This window comes from Brachionichthys hirsutus, chromosome 6 (genome assembly GCF_040956055.1).
Source record: "Brachionichthys hirsutus isolate HB-005 chromosome 6, CSIRO-AGI_Bhir_v1, whole genome shotgun sequence".
Lineage (NCBI taxonomy): Eukaryota > Metazoa > Chordata > Actinopteri > Lophiiformes > Brachionichthyidae > Brachionichthys > Brachionichthys hirsutus.
The window spans coordinates 5,556,624-5,577,295 of NC_090902.1; the positions used below are offsets into that span (position 1 = coordinate 5,556,624).

The 20,672-nt window shown below is 44.1% G+C and overlaps 1 protein-coding gene across 2 annotated transcripts in view; it reads right to left on the reverse strand.

Moving 5' to 3' along the window:
- The window catches only part of fgf13a (fibroblast growth factor 13a), a 49,331-nt gene that overhangs the window by 27,268 nt on the left and 1,391 nt on the right, over positions 1-20,672 (reverse strand). For both annotated transcript variants that reach the window (XM_068740834.1, XM_068740835.1), the window contains exons 2-3: positions 20,156-20,318; positions 1,088-1,255 (exon numbers count right to left, since the gene is read on the reverse strand). In XM_068740834.1, coding sequence (XP_068596935.1) covers positions 1,088-1,255; positions 20,156-20,204 — 217 coding nt within the window. In that variant the 5' untranslated portion in view covers positions 20,205-20,318. The remainder of the gene's footprint in view (positions 1-1,087; positions 1,256-20,155; positions 20,319-20,672) is intronic.

A 20,672-nucleotide genomic window follows, 5' to 3' on the forward strand; every position in this document is an offset into this window, starting at 1 on the left:
CATGTAAATTCAGGCATGTGGAGTCGGAGCCAAACTGAATAATACATCTAAACTTTATCAGCAAGACGTCTTCCCGCCTCCCCTTCCTGTCTCTCAACACAGACATCCATCAACAGGTTGTTGACTGATGGGTTCGCTTTGGAATACGATGCTAAAGATAACCCACATTTAGGCTACAACAGAAAGCAGTGCAATAGATTGCAGAAAACAATACCGACAATTTATATCTTACCTATCAGGATGTCTGAAAAAGAAAGCATATTCTACAATTGCAACACCCTGTTGAAAGATAGATGAGGCACGGTCAAGAAGCCTGTGTGCCAGCCAACGGTAGCATGCTGGGATCACAAAGTGAATTTCTTTTCTTTTTTTTTATTTCACTCTGTGTCCTAACTGTACAAAGGCTGGCAACATGCTGCTGCTGCTGCAAGCACCGAAGAGGAAAATTAAAATAGAGGTTGAGGGAAAAGTTTCTAGAAGCTTGAAAGGGAGGAAGGAAGGGAAAGCGGCGTATACAGGTTAGGCTGCAGCCATCAAGACCATCTATAGAGTCGCAGGCAGAAGCAGAGGAAATACAGGGAACAAAAAGGAGGGTTGGGTAAGAGTTTGGCCTTATGTTAACTGTGAGGCTGCTGGAAGTGCATCGACATTGCACTTTTGGTTTGAGCATGAGCCTCAGGATGGAAATGACCGAGTTAATGTTTTGGGGGCGGGAGAGGGTTGGCAGGAGCTACAGATGCTATGCTCCTCTGTCCATCATAAGGGGAGCGCAGGCGGGCACAAAAAAAGAACGAAAAGAAAACATTAACACATGACACTGGACAGCAACAGAAGGGCTCTGGGAGATGCTTTCTGTCAAGCAACCACACACAAGCATCCACACTCACGTGCCTAGACACACATGCTAAAAAGAGGCTGAAACACACCAGATGCTCGCTAAAATAGGTCAACAATGAAAGAGAACGTTTTGGAGGGGCAGATAACTATCAGTTCACATAGAATATGAGGAAGAGGAGAAAGTAAGGAGGGAGTGGCCGGGGGAGACGAGGCGCAGCAGCAAATCAGAACAAGGATAGAGCAAACAAACCTTCGGGCTCTGCGCTCTCTTTGTGGACGACTTGCTTCAGGGTGCAGCAGAAGATTTCGTGACACTTAGCACAAAAGGGGGACCCTTTACTCCTTATATCCGCAGAGTGGATGGAGTCCTGCCGTAACATAATGTACTCCTGGGTACCTGGGGCAGCGTCATCCTGGACTGCGGTGGTGCCATAACAGAATGAACTGGGGTTAGAAAGCTCACCAGGCACGTAAAATTAAATAAAACAACAAAAACAACAGCAGCAAAGGAAGGAATATAAGCACGTTTAAAAATACATCACAATACTGGCAACAGTAATAAATCACAGTAAAATAGAGGAAAGAGACAGAGGAGATATACAGAATAGCTGCAGAAGGAAACGGCCTTCAAGCTCACAAAACAACTACAAACAGCGGGAGCTGTGTTAAATACACCTTTGGTCACTGAAAAGGAGAAGTGGTCAAACAACAGAGAAAGGTTAAAGGCAACAAGAACATTTGGCGTTACGGCAGGTTGTCACTGGGGCAGGCACAGAACCATGACCTGCTGAAGGCTGGTAGAGAAGCAGCCTATTACTGTATGCACCAAGTGAGCAGCAATGACACTGGTATCAGGAAGTGGGTGATCATGTCCCCTGTGCCCCCCACAGTCACAGCACATCCATTCCATTTACTGTATGTATAAGCAAGCAGATGCAAAGGCATGCTTTGTCCCCCGGGTCACACTGGAGTCGCCGGATTTGCTTTCATGAGGTCATGCACGCTGCATCAGTGCACATGTTTGTATGTGTGGGAATTCTGTCCTGGGATCCTGCTGCTTTCCAGCCCTATGTTTTGGTTCTATTGGATTTGTCTGAACACAATCGCTGCTCGGCTCCCATCAATGACCCATTTTCTCTGTTTTAATGACAGCCAATCACCCCAAATATATGGCATCTCCTTTTCTTAATGGATTTGAGTGTTCTGTGCCCTGGCATCATTAAAAAAAATATATACAAAACTCACGGCCCGTTTTGCTGTAATATAAGGGTCGTCTTTGATATGAAATAATGTGAAGTAAAAATGTATGTTCTCATATTTTATTTACAGTACAGTATATATATATATAGACACACCGATGAATCGTGATACTTTTTAATCATATTTCTCTATTTACAAAACTTTTACTATCATCCTCACTGGAGCTAAACAGGAATGAATCAATCAGTCGACATCCATTCAGAACCCTTTCACAAATCTAAACATGAGGTTTATTTAACCTCATCAAAGTGCTCTTTGTTTGATTTTACACAATGTCAAGTTAACATTCACGAGAGTAATGTGGTGTAATCAACAGATGAGCCCAGCATGTCAGAAAGATTATATCACAAAACAGTGGGATTGTAGCCCTTAGATTAAACTGTGCGAAGGCGTGAGATTGGCTCAATTAAAAATTGTTGTGGCCAGGTTGCGATAGAGATCGGCTCAGTCTTCGCCAGGGATGTAGAAAGAGCTCTCAATCACTTCCCTAACAAAGGGAGCCCACTATTTTTTGTAATTTGATTTCCGATAGGACATTGAAATGTGAGATAAAAACTTAAATAAAGACGTTTTCCTCCAATAAAACTCCAAAGTTGAATTTTCGAAGTGCCCTGTAGAGGATTGACATGAACTTCCTTAATTATGTGTGATGCACTGATTTGAATTCTGGAATTCCCTAATTCACAGCTTTGTTGATGATTAATTCATTTAGTTTCATGAAGAATTTAAAGAAGCTGCACGAAACCATATCGGACATAGTTTCATAAACAAAACCAAGTTAATATGCCTTAATGATTCTTGGCAGTTATATTTAGAGTCATAGTAACAGCTACACACATTACACCAATATACACCAATGCGGTCTTAAATGGGAGACAGAACTTCATGAGTTGCTGTCTTCCAAGACCGCTTTACAAAAGGAACATAAACTGGACCAAGAGTCCTGAAGACTGAGCCAAAACACACACACATACACACAAGAGATAAGCAGGGGTTCAAAGCCAATGCAATGAATCACCGCATGCCTTTTCTCCTACTTATCAGCATCCCAGTGCCTCCTCCAGGCTCCTGGATGACCCGTTACTCTAATGCCTCGATCTGCACCAGCAGAGTTCTGCAAAATGTACAGACACTATCCAATATCACGGCCCCGCGCCAAAAAAGAGAGCAACAGCACAGCTTGGTTGAAACTTTGGAAAGTGAGGAAGAGTGTTTTCTTCCAGGAATGAGTCCTTTCTCTGCTCCTGAAGCACAGAGGCATTTTGATCCAGGGAAAATTTCACTCTGAAATCCTGCTCAAAAGATGCAGAAAACAACACTGAGGAGAGAAAAGTTGAATATATGAACTTCCTCTAAGCTACTTGTATCCCATCTCTTTCCCTGCTGTCCTCAGTTCCTCTTCTCTTTTGTCTCGGTTTCATCTGGCAGTAAGGTGCAGTCAGACACTTCTAGAGGTTAAATACCAAAGGGCCTATAGCTTTATGCTTCTTCCTGGTACAAACACCGAAGTACTCCACGGCTGTCCCCCCCCCCCCATCAGCCTCGCTATCCTGTCGGCTTGTGTTTAAGTAATCTACAATGAATGCACACCTGAAGCAGAAAATGTGTGTCACAGTTGGGAAGAATAGTCTCCCGACAAATTCAGCAAACATTCAAAATTCCTCAGGCATTTATTAATGGGCTCTCTAACCCACCGGCTCATCAGAGGTAATAAAACAAAGTGACAGTGGGGCTAAGAGGACAAGCAGAGTAGGGGGCGGAGCCGTCTACTCCATCCTTGCACCAGCCTCGATGAGAAGCGCACACTGGGATTGGGGAGAGTGTGATGGATGACAGGGAAGGTCCTGGGACGTCACTCCGGATCAGGCCGAGCGGCCACACAAGCGCCTGATAGTCAGTGATCTACAGCCGCAAACAGACCTGTAGCAGGCTGCGATCAATGGCCTAGCCCCTTTGACAGGAATACATTTCACAGCAAGTGGAAGTGGGTAGAAATAGAAGGAGGGGTGTGTGGTGCGTCCTGCGTCAGTTAGGCGCGCATATATTTAGGGCCTCTTACGAATGGCACGTCCTCAGGTGTAATAGCAAAACAATGTGTTTTGGTTTATTATGATCAAAGCATCATCAAGGACACGCCGACTCACAAACGTCGACGGCCTCTTATTCAAATGGGGTTCAAGGACATGCGTCTGATCAACTGCCGCACCGCCAGGTCCAGAGAAATGTGCCACACTTCCAGATATGACGCAAGTCCTGTTCAATTCACTTAAACCATGGCTTACATCCATCAAGAAGGTGGATCCTGCCCTGGTAAAAAGCAGTCGGCTAATTAGAATCAGAACAAGGTACAGAAACGGGTCGGTAGCTCAAGGATTGTGTTTCTGTAATACCTCACTGCTCCTTGGAAAACTGTTAGGGACACATTGTCTTCTGTGCTGCTTTATACAGTGATGTCAAGAAAGAATAGTTTTATCTTGGCTCTAAGTCACCTTACAGGCAGCAAAGACACCCGTGTTGAATATACGGTTTTCTTAGAAATGCAGAATGAGCTTCCATTTTTTTATTCATGCTCTTTCATCATCTGAGCTCTTTTTTTTTTTGCCTTTCTCTGTCTCTTCCTGTCCTTTTTTTAAATCTTTCTCTTGTTCTTCGCTTCATTGCCTTCAAGCGTGAGACGATAGCTGGGGACAAATATAGTAGCATATCTCCTTTTTTTAAATCAGCGACACAAAATTACTTGAGTGATGACAATTACAATTAAAGACGAAATAACAAGCCTCAGTTCTAGACCTCACTGCATCTACCCCTGTTAACTTGAGTGAACGCCACACAAGAGAAAGCACCACCTAAATGAAACACAAACGCATATTTAATTCATCGTTAACTTGGCTTATTGTCAGAATTATAGAAACTACAAGAACAAAGCATTGTCAGAGTATCAGTTTGGCATTTGCACACAAGGGAGAGTTTCAGGTGGGGAAGTGTGTTACATGTCTGGAGAGATCAATGTGACGAAGCTGTTGGCAAAGGCTCACAGACAGATTTTTACCAGTGCTCATATGAAAAAGTATTGATCCTACATCAGAGAGGCACAGTTTTCCCTCAATCTTCTTCCGTGGCCTCAGGTTTGCTACTCGGTGCTAAACTCCTGCAGCTCAGCAGGACGCATGTTTGTGAGTGATGTGCTGGGTTGACAAAACCTATTCATAAAGCTGTTTCAATGCGCTTCGACTTTCTGCATCAAAGCAATGCAGCCATAACGACGTATCATGGACGCGGACTATAAAGAGGAAGCAGCAGCAACTAGCTCATAGGACCTACCCAAACGTTTTCAAACTGGGGAGATGGGACGTTCCGGAGCTCCTTTTCAGAATAGAATCGACCTTGGTGGATTTGAGTCACTGGAATTATGCACATATATTAGAAACGACATCCCGTTTCCATTTCAGGAGCCGACTGCTGAAAGCATATTTATGGACAACCAGCACCGTTTGATTGTTTCATCAGGGAACTATCTGGCTTCTCTGTGTCCCTCCGTCTCTCATACACAGACACCTGGGTGTGTATAGATAGCTGCAACGCGACCAACATTTGTGTGACCATGAGCTTTAATATATGCTGCTGTGAAATGGAATTATCCCTTGCACAAAAGCCAATAAGAATACAATCAGAAACACACGCATAAATATGATAAATTATCCTCCATCCTTTCACTGATTCGGATGTTCCATGTGTATCGGATCTGTTAGCATTCCCGCTAAAGGTGATTAATGCTCAGATCCATTCCAATGTGATTGCTAGGTGGTCTATTTACATTGAGTATACGCTTGCTCCTGAATGCCAGGCACGAGGAAGGAAGGCTGTGCTGCCCGTCCGTCTCTACGTCGGAAATCTGACAGTATATTTTATTCTAGGGCCAATTTCCAATTTACAGTCGACAATGTTGTGGAACCCTTTTCACGGAAGCAGGAATCTAACAGTCGGTTTCACAGTGCAAGGGAAAGTTTCAAGTATATTGTTTGATACTCTGAAAGAAGAGGAGCTGGATTGTGTCAAATTGGGACAGTTACTGTATATACAATATATGTGCAATTTTAACAGTAAAATTGTCCGATTTCTGTTTGAACAACCAAAAGATTCAATCCGAGCCAGGCAGCGGTTTAAATAGGTTTATGAGTTCCAGACAAAAGTCTGACTAAGAAGAAATCATGTAGTGGATTTAGACTAATTCATACGAAGAGCCCTTCATATTACCCCCTGCACGTCTTAAAGTGTGATGCATGCATTGTCGTCAACATGGACTATTTAAAAGATGATCTCTGACACTAGAGAGATCTTTTTCACTTGCAGCTGCTGCCCAACTACATCAGCAAAGTCATCCAAGCTATTGGACCCGTCATGTGGTCAACACACTGTCCTAAAGACGCACAAGCACATACTCAAATTACAGACAAGAAGAAAGCGAGTTGAAGCGGTTGGTGGCAGTCAACACGGAGGGTGATGCCAGAAAGGTTGCGCTCATGCCATCGAGTCAGCTGATGGGAGGTTTGGTGCTTAGCGCCATCCCAGGACAGTCATCGAGTCTCACTGTTTTTGTTGAGTCCTAGCATGATCTCCACAGAGGCCTCTGTATGGTTTGTGTGTGTGTTCGTACAGACACCGTCTCACTGATAGAACTCTATGTCTTTGTGAACTTCGTTTGCATGAATCCTTCAGGGCGGAATGAAAGAAACTCGCGTGAAAAACATTAACTAATATGTTATCATGTCCATATATGATGGTATGACCCAATCTGATCTGATCTGAATAAAAAAAACAGACTGCAGCTGTAGCACATAACAACCCATGACTACAATATCTGCCCCGCTGTGAGGTCATGGTCACTGGTTCAGGATTTATCTATCTAGCCAAAGACATGAAATATGCAGCTTGGCCATCCAGACATGCAGCTGTGTAACTTTTTTTAAATGACTCAAACAGTCAGTGTGAGTGGGGTTTTCACAAGGACCATGCTTGTTCATACGCACAAACAAGGCAGGGGGGGGGGGGGGGGGGCAACAGCCGTGTCCACGCGCTTCGAGCGCTATAGCCCATGACTTTATGGAAGCTTAAAACGTAGTCCAGGACCTTCTTAGAGGACCAGGAGGCTCCTGTGTCCTCTGAACGAGTGGCTCTCCTGATATGCAAGCAGCTGTGTGTGAGACAGACAAATGCAGGATGTGTGTGTGTGTGTGTGTGTGTGTGTGTCGAGCTTTAGGTGAGGTGTTTACAGGGCATCTATTCAGAGTGGTTACCATTAAGACAGCTGCTTTACTCCTGGTGTTAGCAAACCACCCACACTCGCTATACGCTGACACACACACACACACAGAGCAGTAAATGGAAGTCTACACCCGTCTCAGTATTTACTATTGCAGTTTAATTACATGCCAGACAGTCAGCATGTCACTTTTCTTTCATTTGTTTTGTGGTTTAGACTCGAGCACACAAATATTCACAGAACTGTTTCACCTCCTTCAATTACCGATGAGGAGCCAGTCACTGTGGAATCCTCCCGTTTATGTTCTCCTGCCAGTAGGAGAGAGCATCAAACAAGGAGGACCAAGGATTTGCAGTGGGAGCGGTTTTTGCTCGATGTGCGTTGCTGAAAGTTACTGAAGTTTCGTCGTATCGCCCCGGTGTGCGCATCGTTGAGGAGGCGTGTGTCGCCGAGTTCACAGCACAGCAATAGCAGATCTGGAATTACTGTCAGAACCACAACACCTTAGCCCAGGGGGGGGCAAACTTTTTGACTCGTGGGCCACAATAGGTTCTAAAATTTGACAGAGGGGCCGGACCAAGAACAGAGGGATGGAGTATTTGTGTGAGCTAATATAAATGACGCATGAAAGCTATTGCATTAAAGGGTTTGGCATTTTACAGGCAGCATTACAGGGAAAAGGTCAAATGAATGAGGTTTAATTATAATAACATTTTATTTAATAATATAATTTGGACAAGTTTGGCGGGCCGGATTAAAAAGACCAACGGGCCACATATGGCCCCCGGGCCTGGGTTTGCCCATGCCTGCCTTAGCCTACAGCTATAAATCGGTCTTAATTATACCAAAGTAAAAGCCAAGAAGAATATGTTTCATTGAATAATCTTTAGCTAGTTATCTAGATGGTCTCAAAATGTCTCTTTTTTATTGAGTATTGTGATTACCAAAAAAAAACACATCTGGCTTCGAGAACCAGTGAAAGATTATTTACCTTAATATTCACTTCAGAGAAATTTGGTCAAGTCCTTTAAGGTGGCTTTTTATCTAATCCGTCACAAGACCTTTGCCCAAAGCCGAGGAATGCTGGCAATATAAGGAGGCGCAGCAACCTGGAGGAGTCTAAAGCGACACTGCTGGGTTTTCAGGTTGTCCGAGTAACTATCTTTACCGCGTCAGAGTTCATCATCAACACCCGGAATGAGGCGGGAGCCCCTTTTATATTAACTTCTGTATGTGAACTTCAGCAGCGCTACAGGGAGGCCACAGCGTGAGGTGGAGGAGGAGAGCAGCCACTAATGACCCCCCCATGTGAAACGCTGCTCTAGAACCTTCAGCCCCGCAGGAAGCATCTGGTGAAACCGGCTGCAACGCTCTCACTCAGGTTCATCCCCGGCCTCTTCATGAAGTTACTGATTTCATTCATCTTTTCATCTGATTTGCTCCAGTTGGATGAATGAAGAGCCAGCACTTGAAATCTTCGTCCACCTGCTCAGAGAGATTGTTGTATTGTCCCCTCGCTAATGGTCGCACAGCTGTTTGTATTTGTGCCTTCTAACAGCAAACACTGACGAGTGGGAGCCAAGGCCACAAAGCACTTAACTGCTTCACACTGATTATTACCATGACAACATTCATGGTTTGAAAAAAGAGACAAGACCGAGTGGCTGAAGTAGAAACTGTGATTTCACAGGAATGTATTAAATCAGGCGGCTTTTTTCCTCACGGGATGTGGGCGATCAGTTTAGTCGATCAACCTGTTCAACGAGGGCCAGTTTTAAACATTGAGAACTACTTGTTATATCAAGGTTGAACCCGCCTTCCATCGGTACACAGAAGTATTTTAGACAGAGACCAAACGGTGTGAAGCTCTGAACACCTAGTGAAAAACATCACAGTGCAGACGGCACAAAGATCTGACAGTACCATGAACACAGCTTCCTCCTTTAGAAATGTGAAGGTACGCAGGTTTAATAGTGCAGATTATGAAGACTAATCAACAAAGCGGGGAGCAGTGGTTGTCCATGACCTTTGCCTGCAGTTTCATTTTCCCCAGCGGATTTGCCGGTAAAGCAGCAAGGGATGATGGGAAGTGTCTAGCGCCATTCTTAGCTTCAAGAGGCATGCAGGCAGACATTGATGGTCAAAGACAGAGACAAAGCTGACCTCCAGAAGGAGTCCCCTTCAAAGACTGACATTTTACATGAAAAACAATATTTTTTGTTTGTAAAAATGTATACATCACAGCACAATAACTCAGGGGTCCCCCTGGAAAAAGCCCCGTACCCAGAGATGAAATAAAATGTGCAAATACCACCACATCACTGCATCCACCATCGTCCTCCTCATCCTCAGCATGCCTCCCCAGCCTCCTGTGTGATCCGGCCCCTGGCCTGTGCTATAAACAGGTGGAATAACACTGTTGGAGCCGACCTGTGAACACGGCAGGTCAAGGATGATGGCGCTGACACCCTAGCGACCAATCAACGCCCGAAATAAATCTGGCTCTTCAGCACGACGGATGCCACTAACCTTGGGTTTTGACAACTAAACTGGATGATGGGCTTTGACTGGTGACACGGAGAGAGCCGAGTTCTACAACTGGCCAGAGGGACAATGTGAGCCGGTGAGATCACCGCAGTTAAGCTTTTGACATTGAGTTCCGAGCGCATGTATGAAGAGCTTTTATGTTTCCTTGTTCAGTTGCGCCTTTATTTTGTCCCTTCGTGGATATAATCAGGCCTCTTCATAATCCATGATTATTTCAATTGTTTTAAATCAACAAGCATGTCAATGTATTCAATAGAGGTTTCTTTTTTTTTTTTACTACAGTATTCAAATGTGACCCACTGATAAATAGATCATCTAAACATGTGCAGGTGAGAATGGGCTCATCAACATACAGTCCTGCACCAGAGGAGATAAAGATGTTTAAAAACATGCATGATGTTAAAGCTCATTCACATTAGTTGCATGTACTGAGCAGGGAGTAGGCTATTCAATGCCGATCCCCCATTTGAAGCTGTGCATGCTGAATGTGACCATGCATAAGGCTTACCCTATACCCTACATTATGACCTAGATGAAAGAAAACGTGCAGGAGAGGGACTTAAACATTTTTCTTGGTCTGCTGTCCAAGTGGAAGAGTTCGGCCTTCCTTCTCCAACAGACGTGGGCATTTAATGGGACCTCTTCGGCATGTTGGTGTGTGAGAGACCGAGGCATTAATCCTACTTTCCCTGCTGCTCGCACCATGATACCGCCTCATCACCCATGCTATAGGCTCAATTACAGATCATGCTCATTAAAGCAATTAACCCAGCCAGGGAGCCTGCGATGTGATAAAAGACATGGCTGCATGGAAATTGTCGATTCCACCGAAATAAATATACTGTATGACAAAATGGGTCTAGTGATGCCGGTTGCTGGGTAACAAAGAGGTGATTGATGCAAAAGGCACAGACTTCTGGAATAACTTTGTACGATTACTATGACCAGTTTGAAAAGTCCACTTCCATCCTCCACAAAGACTTTCTTGTTGTTCCTGCAGTTTAATATTTCAGCCTCACCATACAGAGTGATGTGTGTGGAGCGTGCCTCTAAGGCCGTTTCCATTTTCATGTTGAAATAAAGTTCATCCAAGCCCATTGAAAAGGGGCAGGTCTTGGTGCATTATTTATCGGATGGCAAATAGAATGGAAGACAAACCTGCTCCAATATACGGCACAAACAACTACGATGTGGAAAGATGAACCCTCTAAAAACGCATGTAGAGAGAGACGTCTTGCGTTCAGCAGTTAAACTTTTGAAATGAAAACTATTTGCCTCACCAAGAACTCTGGAATTGTTAAACAATATAATTTTAGAGAGTTTAATGTAGCGATTATGCATTTTCTGCAAAAGCTACATCAGATACACATTCATCTATACTTCAATACAAATGTGGAGGGGCTCGTCAAGTGGACTGAGTAACTGGGCTTGTCTTATCTGGATCGGGTGGTTCTTGGTCTGACTTTCCTCTGCTCAGCTCTGTCAGGCTTTACCCAGAGGACCTGTTATTTTTGGGACCACTGCTGAGGAGATGACAACACCATGAGCTGCTTAAGCTGCTTACATTTCCTGAAGCACTCCCAGTGCATCCTGGGATCTACGCCCTCGTGTTGCTGGTGTCACCGGTGCTCCTCATGCACTTGCAGCATGCCAACAGGCATTGTACCATATGTGTACATGCAAAGCATTCAGGCGCCAACATCATTAGAAACATATTTCTGACGTGTTCTTGCGGAGCGTTATCACAGGGACTCAGTGAACGGTGATGGATGCGTGCATGTGTCAGACGAAATGACAGCTTTTTATACATTACCTGAAAAGGCTATATAATCACAGAAATGTTTTCATTCATCTTCATGCGTTAATTTGATGCTCAGCTGTAAATTCACAGCATCCCTTTTCTTGAAATGATTACTGCTCCACCTGCAAATAAACCGTGCTGTGAACGCAGCGGTGACTGGATAACATCTGACCCAGATTATTCATTATGTCAGCCATTAGAGTGGCATAAAATGTGGACAATATTAAACCCTGTCATCCCCTTGAGAGAGGAAAAAGAGGCCATATTTTAAAAAGACTGACGTGAAGAAATGGGAAGTGGAAAGGAAGAATCGAGGAGTAATGTGCTGCCAGAGCAGAGGTAGTTAAAAAGTAAGAGAGATTTGTCATGAGATCCCACGCTATGGTGGCGGCGGCTGTGTGAAAGGAGGTCGTCCTTTTCGTTAAACTTTCCTGGCTAGAAACATGGGCTAAATCTGGGGGGGGAGGCGGGCAGTGAGATCAGACGCAGGTGATCCATGCAGACAGTCGTCAGGCTCCAGACTCCTGCTGCCTCGGACAGCATCCGACAGAACGACACGTGTCACCGCCGAATGAGTGGCGAGAGAAAGAGAAAAATGCTCCAACTAGAAGAGACACAGGAAGCAGAGAGCGACTTCTGCCATGAAAACACTGTTGCTGTCCGTTTTCCACTCACACTGGCTTGATTTCATTCATTCACTCATCTTCTTGAGTGGTTATCCGAAATCGGGGTGGATGGTATACTGGATCTCAGCAGACTGCAGGCAAGAGGTGCGGTACACCCAGGACAAGCCGCCACGTCATTGTAGGGCCACAGTCAGTTGGGATAGGCGCCAGCATAAACCCGCAACCCGGATTCCAGATCAGCGGCTGAAGACCAGATGATTACTGATCGTCTTGCCTTCAGGAAAATGAAGGAATGAAACTGGGTAACAAAGGCCAGTCATTTTGAGTCGCCAGCAAATGTGATTTACAAATACGTAGAACATCTTATACATTGATCAAAATTTTAGACAAAAGAAAATCACTGAATTCAGATTATTTGAACCGCTTCGGTGAGCGCTACATTCATCTGAGGGCAGCGCTGTGTCCCCAATAGGAATGAACCTGTATAGATTATTATGTGCTTCACAACATGCTGTGGCTCCCAGCTGCAGACTCAGCAGATGGGAAAGCCATTTGCCTTACTAGCACAGAAAACCCTGTCCTCTGAGGGCTTGCTTTCTGCTCCTGAGGAAAAAGGCTCGTAATACTCCTTCACAATAAAAGGCAGGAAGTTACTTCCCAGTACAACGCTTCCTATGACTCAGCACATTGAAACCAGGACAAACGCTACACTGTTCAAGCAGGGTATCAGGATTCAGACTTATTTAAGCACCTTAATTTTTCACAGGGCCAAAAAGCAATGACAAGCGATCAAATTAGCTTGTTTTCTGTTGATCAGCTTCCAGTTTTAGGCATCCGTCCATCTTGACAACATTTAAATGCCTGAAGAAACTTATTAAACCATAAAGTGACTTTATACCAGCTATGCGTTCATGTTACTTCTGTTACCGTAATATAACTAATGAATAAGAATAGGGTGTGGAATAACTAAAACCTCTTTTTCCACCTCTATGGGAAACTTTATCGAACCCACACAAGCCTGTTAACAGGCCCAAACTGAAACGATCAGCGGGGCGCTGCTCATTAGAAAAAGCTGCCACCATCGGGTCATTTTTCTGCTTTCATCTCCCCTTCAATCAGCCGGCATGGTGCTGGGATACAACTACTGATTAGTGGGCAGCAGTGGGCAGGCAGCGAAACGCTTTGCAAAGACAAACAACTTAATTAGTGGCTGCATGACTTCAATAAGTTCATCTTAAAATAGTATGGAAAAGAGGGTGAGACACATATCAGCTCTTTTTCCATATTTAAAGGAGGGATTTTTGATTGTGACTGACAGTATTTTCTTTTCCTGGACGAGGTGTAAACAAGCCAAAATGGTGATCCATCTCGTAATAATGTATTAATGAGCTTATTATACAGGCGTAGTACAACATGCATGTTTGCTTTCGTCTGTTTTTTTTAGCTCAAAAATACATTACAGTGCTTCCTGTACAGTTCGAGCTGCTGCAGCACAGGAGAAGTGATTGATTAAAAATGCTTAAATATATACCTTTATTCAGAGCGGGGTGAGTGGAGCTGCAGCCACTGCACTTACTGTCACTATGTGCAGAAAGTTCTGCATGACTTGGGCAAGAGTTATAGAGTAAAGATTTGCTCTGCGTCTTTCATTCAATTTACGTTAGCAAGCCGCTGGTAATTAGCACCCAATTATTAAGGTAGTGGGTAATTACACAATCAAGAGCTGGGACTGCCTTCCAACACACAGTTCACTGTGCTGCATCAGCCTGTAAGAAGCAAACTCCCAGCAGAAATGATACTCATTTATTCCAAAACGTTTACTGTTGCATGTCATGGGAAAGAATGAGGCATAAAACATATAAGACAGAGTGTGTGTGGGAGGTGAAGGGGCAAAAAGAGCTGGAAACATAAGGCAAGGATCCCACATGAGGCTCCGATGTGATCCAAGGGACGCGTTTGCTTAGACACCGCAAGTCTAGCACAAGTCTAACCCTCCCTCTACATACATTAATAGATATGTCCATCGATAAATGGTCTGTCCGCCAATGCCTAGATAATTCCATATGTCCTCTACATTAAAATCGATACAACTGCAGGGGGCAGCAAAGTTTCAAAGGCTTTGACAACAATAAATAGCGCGACGGTTAAAGGAGGTTGTATCAATGTACCAAATAAGCAGAATGCTGAGGCAATCACTTTGTTGCTACGCCCTTTATTCTTCCTCTGTGCTTCGCACACGTCCGTCATGCTTTAATTGTAGCTGCATTGTCCCCAACCCTTTCCAGTGGCATTGCTCCGTTTGCTCTCCATTGTCAAGCAAGAACGTACTCAAATACTGAAGGTCGAAGACAAACAGAAGGCTACATTCCATATCCATATGGGTGTGATGGCTGATTTTAGAGCAGTGTGGGGCCTGCCTCCACATGGTGTTAACAACACATTCTGCTCATCCTATGCCAAGAATGTCCAACTGCAGCTCCACAGCAGAGACATTTGGTTAAAAATCACTGTGGGAAAACTGCTGCAGCAGCCTGAAAGTCATACAACATTTTTAAATGGATACCAAAAGATTATTCTCCACCCTCCATCAGTCTCTCAGGTCAGCTTATGTTAAAAAGTCTAAAGGCTGGCAGAAACTTTTGTTATTTTATCGTCTGATGAAAACAGCAGTTCTTTAAATTAAATGACTCATCAGGAAAATAACATTTCTCTCTGAACATCGGAATAGAATTAGAGGAGCTGAGCTCATTATGAAGGGAGACAGTCAAGATACAGAATTAGTAAAGTCACTGCAGTAATTTCTCGTCCTTTCTGCCGTAACCTTTAAGGACAGCGAAGGCTTTTTTATCGCCATTGCGTGTAACCTTTTTATCTCGCCCACAGCGCTGTTCATCTTTATGCCAGTTCTGCTGTTACAGATTAATGTTAGATCACCGACTACTGTCTCTCTCTCGCTCTCTCACTCACCCTTCCTTAACTTTCCGCCATTTTTCTCTCCGTTCACTGCAGTGGGGGCCTTGTCTCCTCTCGTTACACCGAGACGATGTGGTCATTCATCGCAGACGATCTCTGATGACATGTGACGAGTCATGACGTTTGTCAGGTAGGAGTCACACTACAGTCTCACTAAAGTGAAATATCTTAACCCACAGAATTTTGGTCTAAATAGGCCTACATGTGTTCTATTATGACAAATTATTATTATGCCCCTCACAAAAATAAATTAGTTATATTGGAGGCTTTTCCCAAAAGAATCCTATCTTGTAAAAATATGCAGTCAATAAAGGGGTCCAATATGCACCATCATGCTAAATGTCTTCTGGATCTGATCCAGACTCAGGTCATTTAAAAATATTAAGTTTTAACATTGAAAACTCCATTTATGGATTCAAAAATCTGTTAAAGATACACAAACTCTAATTCGCTTTTACTTTTCATGGTTGGTGTATAAAGCTATCAAGAACAATTTAGAACCTTTTGGTGATGATCCAGGTCACCACGTGGATGCTGTAGATCCAATTACGAAGGAGGGGAATGAGCTGCTTGGCGGAGCTCTGCAATCGGAATGCTTTTCTAGTTATTTTATGAAATAAATCTCATTTGATATTGTGTGAAACAGTTTTATTTATGATTCATTTTTGACAAAAGTCTGGAGACGCAAATTAACCGGAAGGCATCATTGAGTCAAGTGGAAAAATTTATATTACGCAACAAATGTGATCAAATGGCAACCAAGTAAAGTCAAATATCGAAACAGCCGAATAAAGACTAACTTCTAGGAATCACCATTTCTTCTCTCCGACTTTGTATGTTTGTGAGTGAAAGCGATCAAGTTCATTGCACACGTTTTGAAGACACCTTGTCATCCCATTCTTATTGAGGTGTTGTTGCCGTGGCAGCAGCTCATTATGTAAATGATGTCTCCCTGATGAGAGGGAGGCAGCGCAGCCAAGACGCTCGCTGCTCCAGACTGGATACGATTGGCTTCAGGGACCAATAGAGGGTCGTTGCTATATTTAGCAGTCAACTGAACAATGTGTTTCTTCCCTGTCCTCTCTCACATCCCCGAAATAGAAAGCAAATTCACGTCACGCTTGTAGCGTCCCTTTCACACTGATGACTGGTATATTGAAATGAACATATTTTTATATACACACACACAAATTGAAAGCACACACACCCACATTTCATTTGTGAGGCTGACATTTACACTTTCAGGGATCCTTATTTAAATCATCCACCCTTTTGTGGGATATTGTTTTCATTTTCAGTGAGCGACCCAGAGACCAATATGTTCAACATTTTTAACCTCCAGAGCACACGGAGCTCTCTGCAGATAGAGGGGTCTGTTAATTAACGAACAATGACTAAAATTGCTTACGCCTGCTCAAGTGTCCAACTCCTGCCATCCACCTACATCCTCTCATCCACCTGACTCATCAGCTGGTCACATAGCAATGCTAAAACTGCAAATATTCATCAGCTGGATTTGGGGAACATGTTTCAAAAGTGTGAGTTCAATAGTGGCGGTTTGGTGAGATCTCAGTGCAAACAGAGAGAGCGAGCGGGAGCAGTTAAAGGTAAGAGAGTCGGCATTAGACAATACATCAGGTTCATACAGTCATTAGCTTCAAGTCTTTTCTTATCTAGCAGTCTGTCAGGTCGTTACCTCCGTATTGATGCTCCCTCAGTGAGGCCTACAGAAGTGGAGGACTGCTGTAAAAGGTTGTGAAACTGAGGAAGAGGAAGAAGAAGAAGACGAAGAAGAGCTGCTGGTGTCTCCCTGGTGAATTATCACTGCAGAGACTACAGCCATGCTAAAAGTTAAGCAACTTCCAATCACTAATCGGCATTGTGCTTCAACAAGAGGTCATCATTTCCCCTGCCTTTTCTATTAGCACTGGAGAAAGCTGCTAGCCAGTGAGACACCATCTCTCAGGCTTTCAGCTCCAATTTATTGCCACCGGTCCAGCTAACCCCACCTCCATTTAATCCCCATTATAATTTTCACCAGCCTAAATTGGTTCATGTCCAGAGCAATTTAAGAATAAAGACTCCAGCTGGCCATAAACCCTTCCACTTTGATTTCCACACCTTTTCTACCACTCGGAAATACGTCACCAGAGATACGCTGTCCCGAAACAGCCTCGCTCTTCAGCCTTCAGCTCACAATAATTCTATTTGGGTGCATTAGTCCGCCCAGATTCCAGATTCTACGCGAGTCTTCTTGGATGCTGATGAAATTGACTCATGGCTTCCACGGTGACCGTGTAATGTAATTGCTCATGCGACCTCTTTGTGGCTTCGGACCCTCTGATACGTCTCTACAGCTGCACACACGCACTATTGTAATTGTAGTTCATCTGTTGCTGCACATGAAAAACTTAATTTGGGATTTCGCCTCTGCTTTGCTTCTACAACAGGGTTACCAAATGACGGCCTGCGGGCCAAAGTCAGACAGCAAGAGGCTTCCATTTACCGAGTCCATTAGCACTGCTGGTAAAGCTGTTAGATGGGGACAAATTGATTCTGTCAACCATTTGTAAACTCCTCTTTACATTTATTGCTTAAAAAAATAAACACACACACACACGCACACAATGTGGTGATATTGTGCGCTCCCGTCAGAGCATCAGCTGAAATGATACCAGAAAAAGAAACGCTCCAGGACTATTTTCTGCTGATGTCATCTTGGTCCAAATTTGCAGATAATGTCTATCTAAAACCCATTATGTCATCTGCTTCTGCGACAGTTCACCGGATGAAGACTGCCAAACTCGATTTTGCTATAATATCGCTGACGTCAGTGAAAACTCTTATAGTACCAGACACAATTTTCAAAATGCACTGAAGAACTAGTTTTTCCCACTTTGTGGAAGAACACCAGGTTTTGTCATCAGGCCAGTTTGACACACATAAGCACAATAACAGGGATTATCCTCTCAGGTTGATTTATTTAACGTGGATTGCATTCATGAAAGTCCTTCAGAATTGGTAGTAGATTGTTTTAAAGAAATTGCTCAGATGCATCATAATCATGAAATGTCCGAGCCTGCTTTTATTGTTCATCAGCGTCAATATCTCAGATAAAGAATTGCAAGCAGCTTTTAGCCGACTTGTGAGATCACATTTGCTGTCTCTGAATTCTAACGTTTTGAAAAAGCAATGGGGGGGGGGGGCAGTCAAATCTGCATCACCATCTGAAAAAAGCGTCGGACATTGATCAACTCTGTTACGATAACGCTGCAAATACTTCCAAAGAACACGTTTTCAGCAACTCCCACATTTTACATGTGGCAAACTATCTGTGCCGTGATGAACAGATTGTTGGCTATATAGAACTGGCATGTTCCGCAAGTGGCCACTCCAAGTTTCAGAAGTAATTTTATGAGTAACCAGGCAAATGCTGGTATTTTTACACACTTATAACTTGACTCTTTTCACACTGCATCTTCCTGCTAACAGTGCAGACGCTGACGACATAAAAACAATCCGCCCTCGACCACACGCCACGCCAGCGGGAAAGATTTTAACGGCCATGTAAACTCTGTGCGGTTCTGCCAGTGAGTGCTGCTGTCAGTGCTCTGGCACACACAGAGCTGCCTGCATGGTGATTAATGAAGCAGCTCCAAACTCATCTCTGAACATCCATTGATTCAGTTCTGAGGCTGGCTCTGCATTGAATTAATCTGCCTGCAAGTATGCGAGACTTATGGCTTCTGCCCTTCTCCGACCTGCAGCGGAAGGTAGACATGAATCTACTGGCTGACACACACACACACACACACACACACACACGCACACACAAGAGGGAAGTCTATTGATGTTCTACCCTGAGATGAAGTACGCGAAGATTCACAACTGCTGTTGGTTTTTTACTGTCATGAATGCGCGGTATTTGTGAGCTATATGCAAGAAACATACATTTAAAGTGATAAAACTATAATATTGTGGCTTTCTTGAACAGAAAGTCTGTAATGGATGCTCTCTTGATTATGTTGCATTTGTGCCATGAAAGCTTCTCCACTCTGCTTCTCAACATGTTTTAACCAAATATTTGGTTAAATAAATTGTTTGTTCACGTAGGAAACACCTGGAGACGAATATAACGACACAAAGCGTCATTCTTGCGCCCGCACCATCAGTTGGCTAATATTTCGAATGGTTTGACATAAAAGAGCGCAGCGGAGAAGGTGCCGTTAATGCGTATAGTGGCAGTGCGTAAAAGTGCCGCGCGCAGCCCCACGGTGTGGATGGCGCGGCTACAATGACGATTCAACAAAGAAACGCTTCACTTTCTTTGTTCCGACATGAATTGGACCGTATTTTAAGTTAAATGTCATAAACTGCGTTTCACAGAGAGAGAGAAGGCTCCGCGCTGCGCAGCTGGACAGATGTGCGGATCAGAATGCGGAAAAGGTGCGAGCCATTAACACAAAGGGACATTTCAACAGGATGCCAGTGACACGATGTAGCAAGACCCATTATTCCAACGTTATAATGTTTCACGTTATGGTCAAAATGATTACCTTTTTTTTTTTTAATGCAGAATATTAATTATTTGCCTAATTGTCTCCGTTTTTGACCATCAACAAGTCGATGCAAGCAAAGCATGTGACATCAAAGGCCTCCAGTCCTCATCTCAAGACAATGACCACATGCACCATGCTGGGAATGGCTCACCAGTCGCTATTGCGTCCAGATTTCCCCCAAGCGGGCAGGAATGAATGGGGGGGGGGGGGCGCGGGGGGGCATGGTCGCGGTAAAGGGGAACCTGTGATTCAGGAGTAAAACAGCGCGTTCAAGGCAATCCGCGCGTCTTACCCTTGGAAGCATCCTTGTCTTCTTTAGGCTTCGCCACTTTGCCGCTCATAGATCCCAGTTTGGATGTGTAATTCCCGATTTAGGCAAGAACCCAAAGCCTTTCAAACGCCGATTGCTCTCGGTGATATCCTCGCCGAAGGTTCCGGGTGCTGAGATAAGGGTTCTGTGAAGAGAGAGAGAGCGAGAGATGCATTCATCAAAGCGTTCCGTTGGAGTCGGGATCCGGGATCAATGAAAACATCCAAGTGTGGATGCGCTCTAAACACACCGGCGCGCCGCAGACCCACGGCCCAATGCGCAGAGCAGAATCTACCTTATCTCCTCCGCGTTTTCTGCTACATCAACGGGCATGGATGAAAAGAAACGCTCCCACCACGAATCCCGTTTTTTTGCATACAGCAAAAAATAAATCACGACCTGCTCTCTGACAAAGGAGAGGAGCAACAAAACCTGGAAGATCGTTTGTCCTCCCAGAGATCGTCTATTGACGTAGACAAAGAAAACACGAGATGAAAAC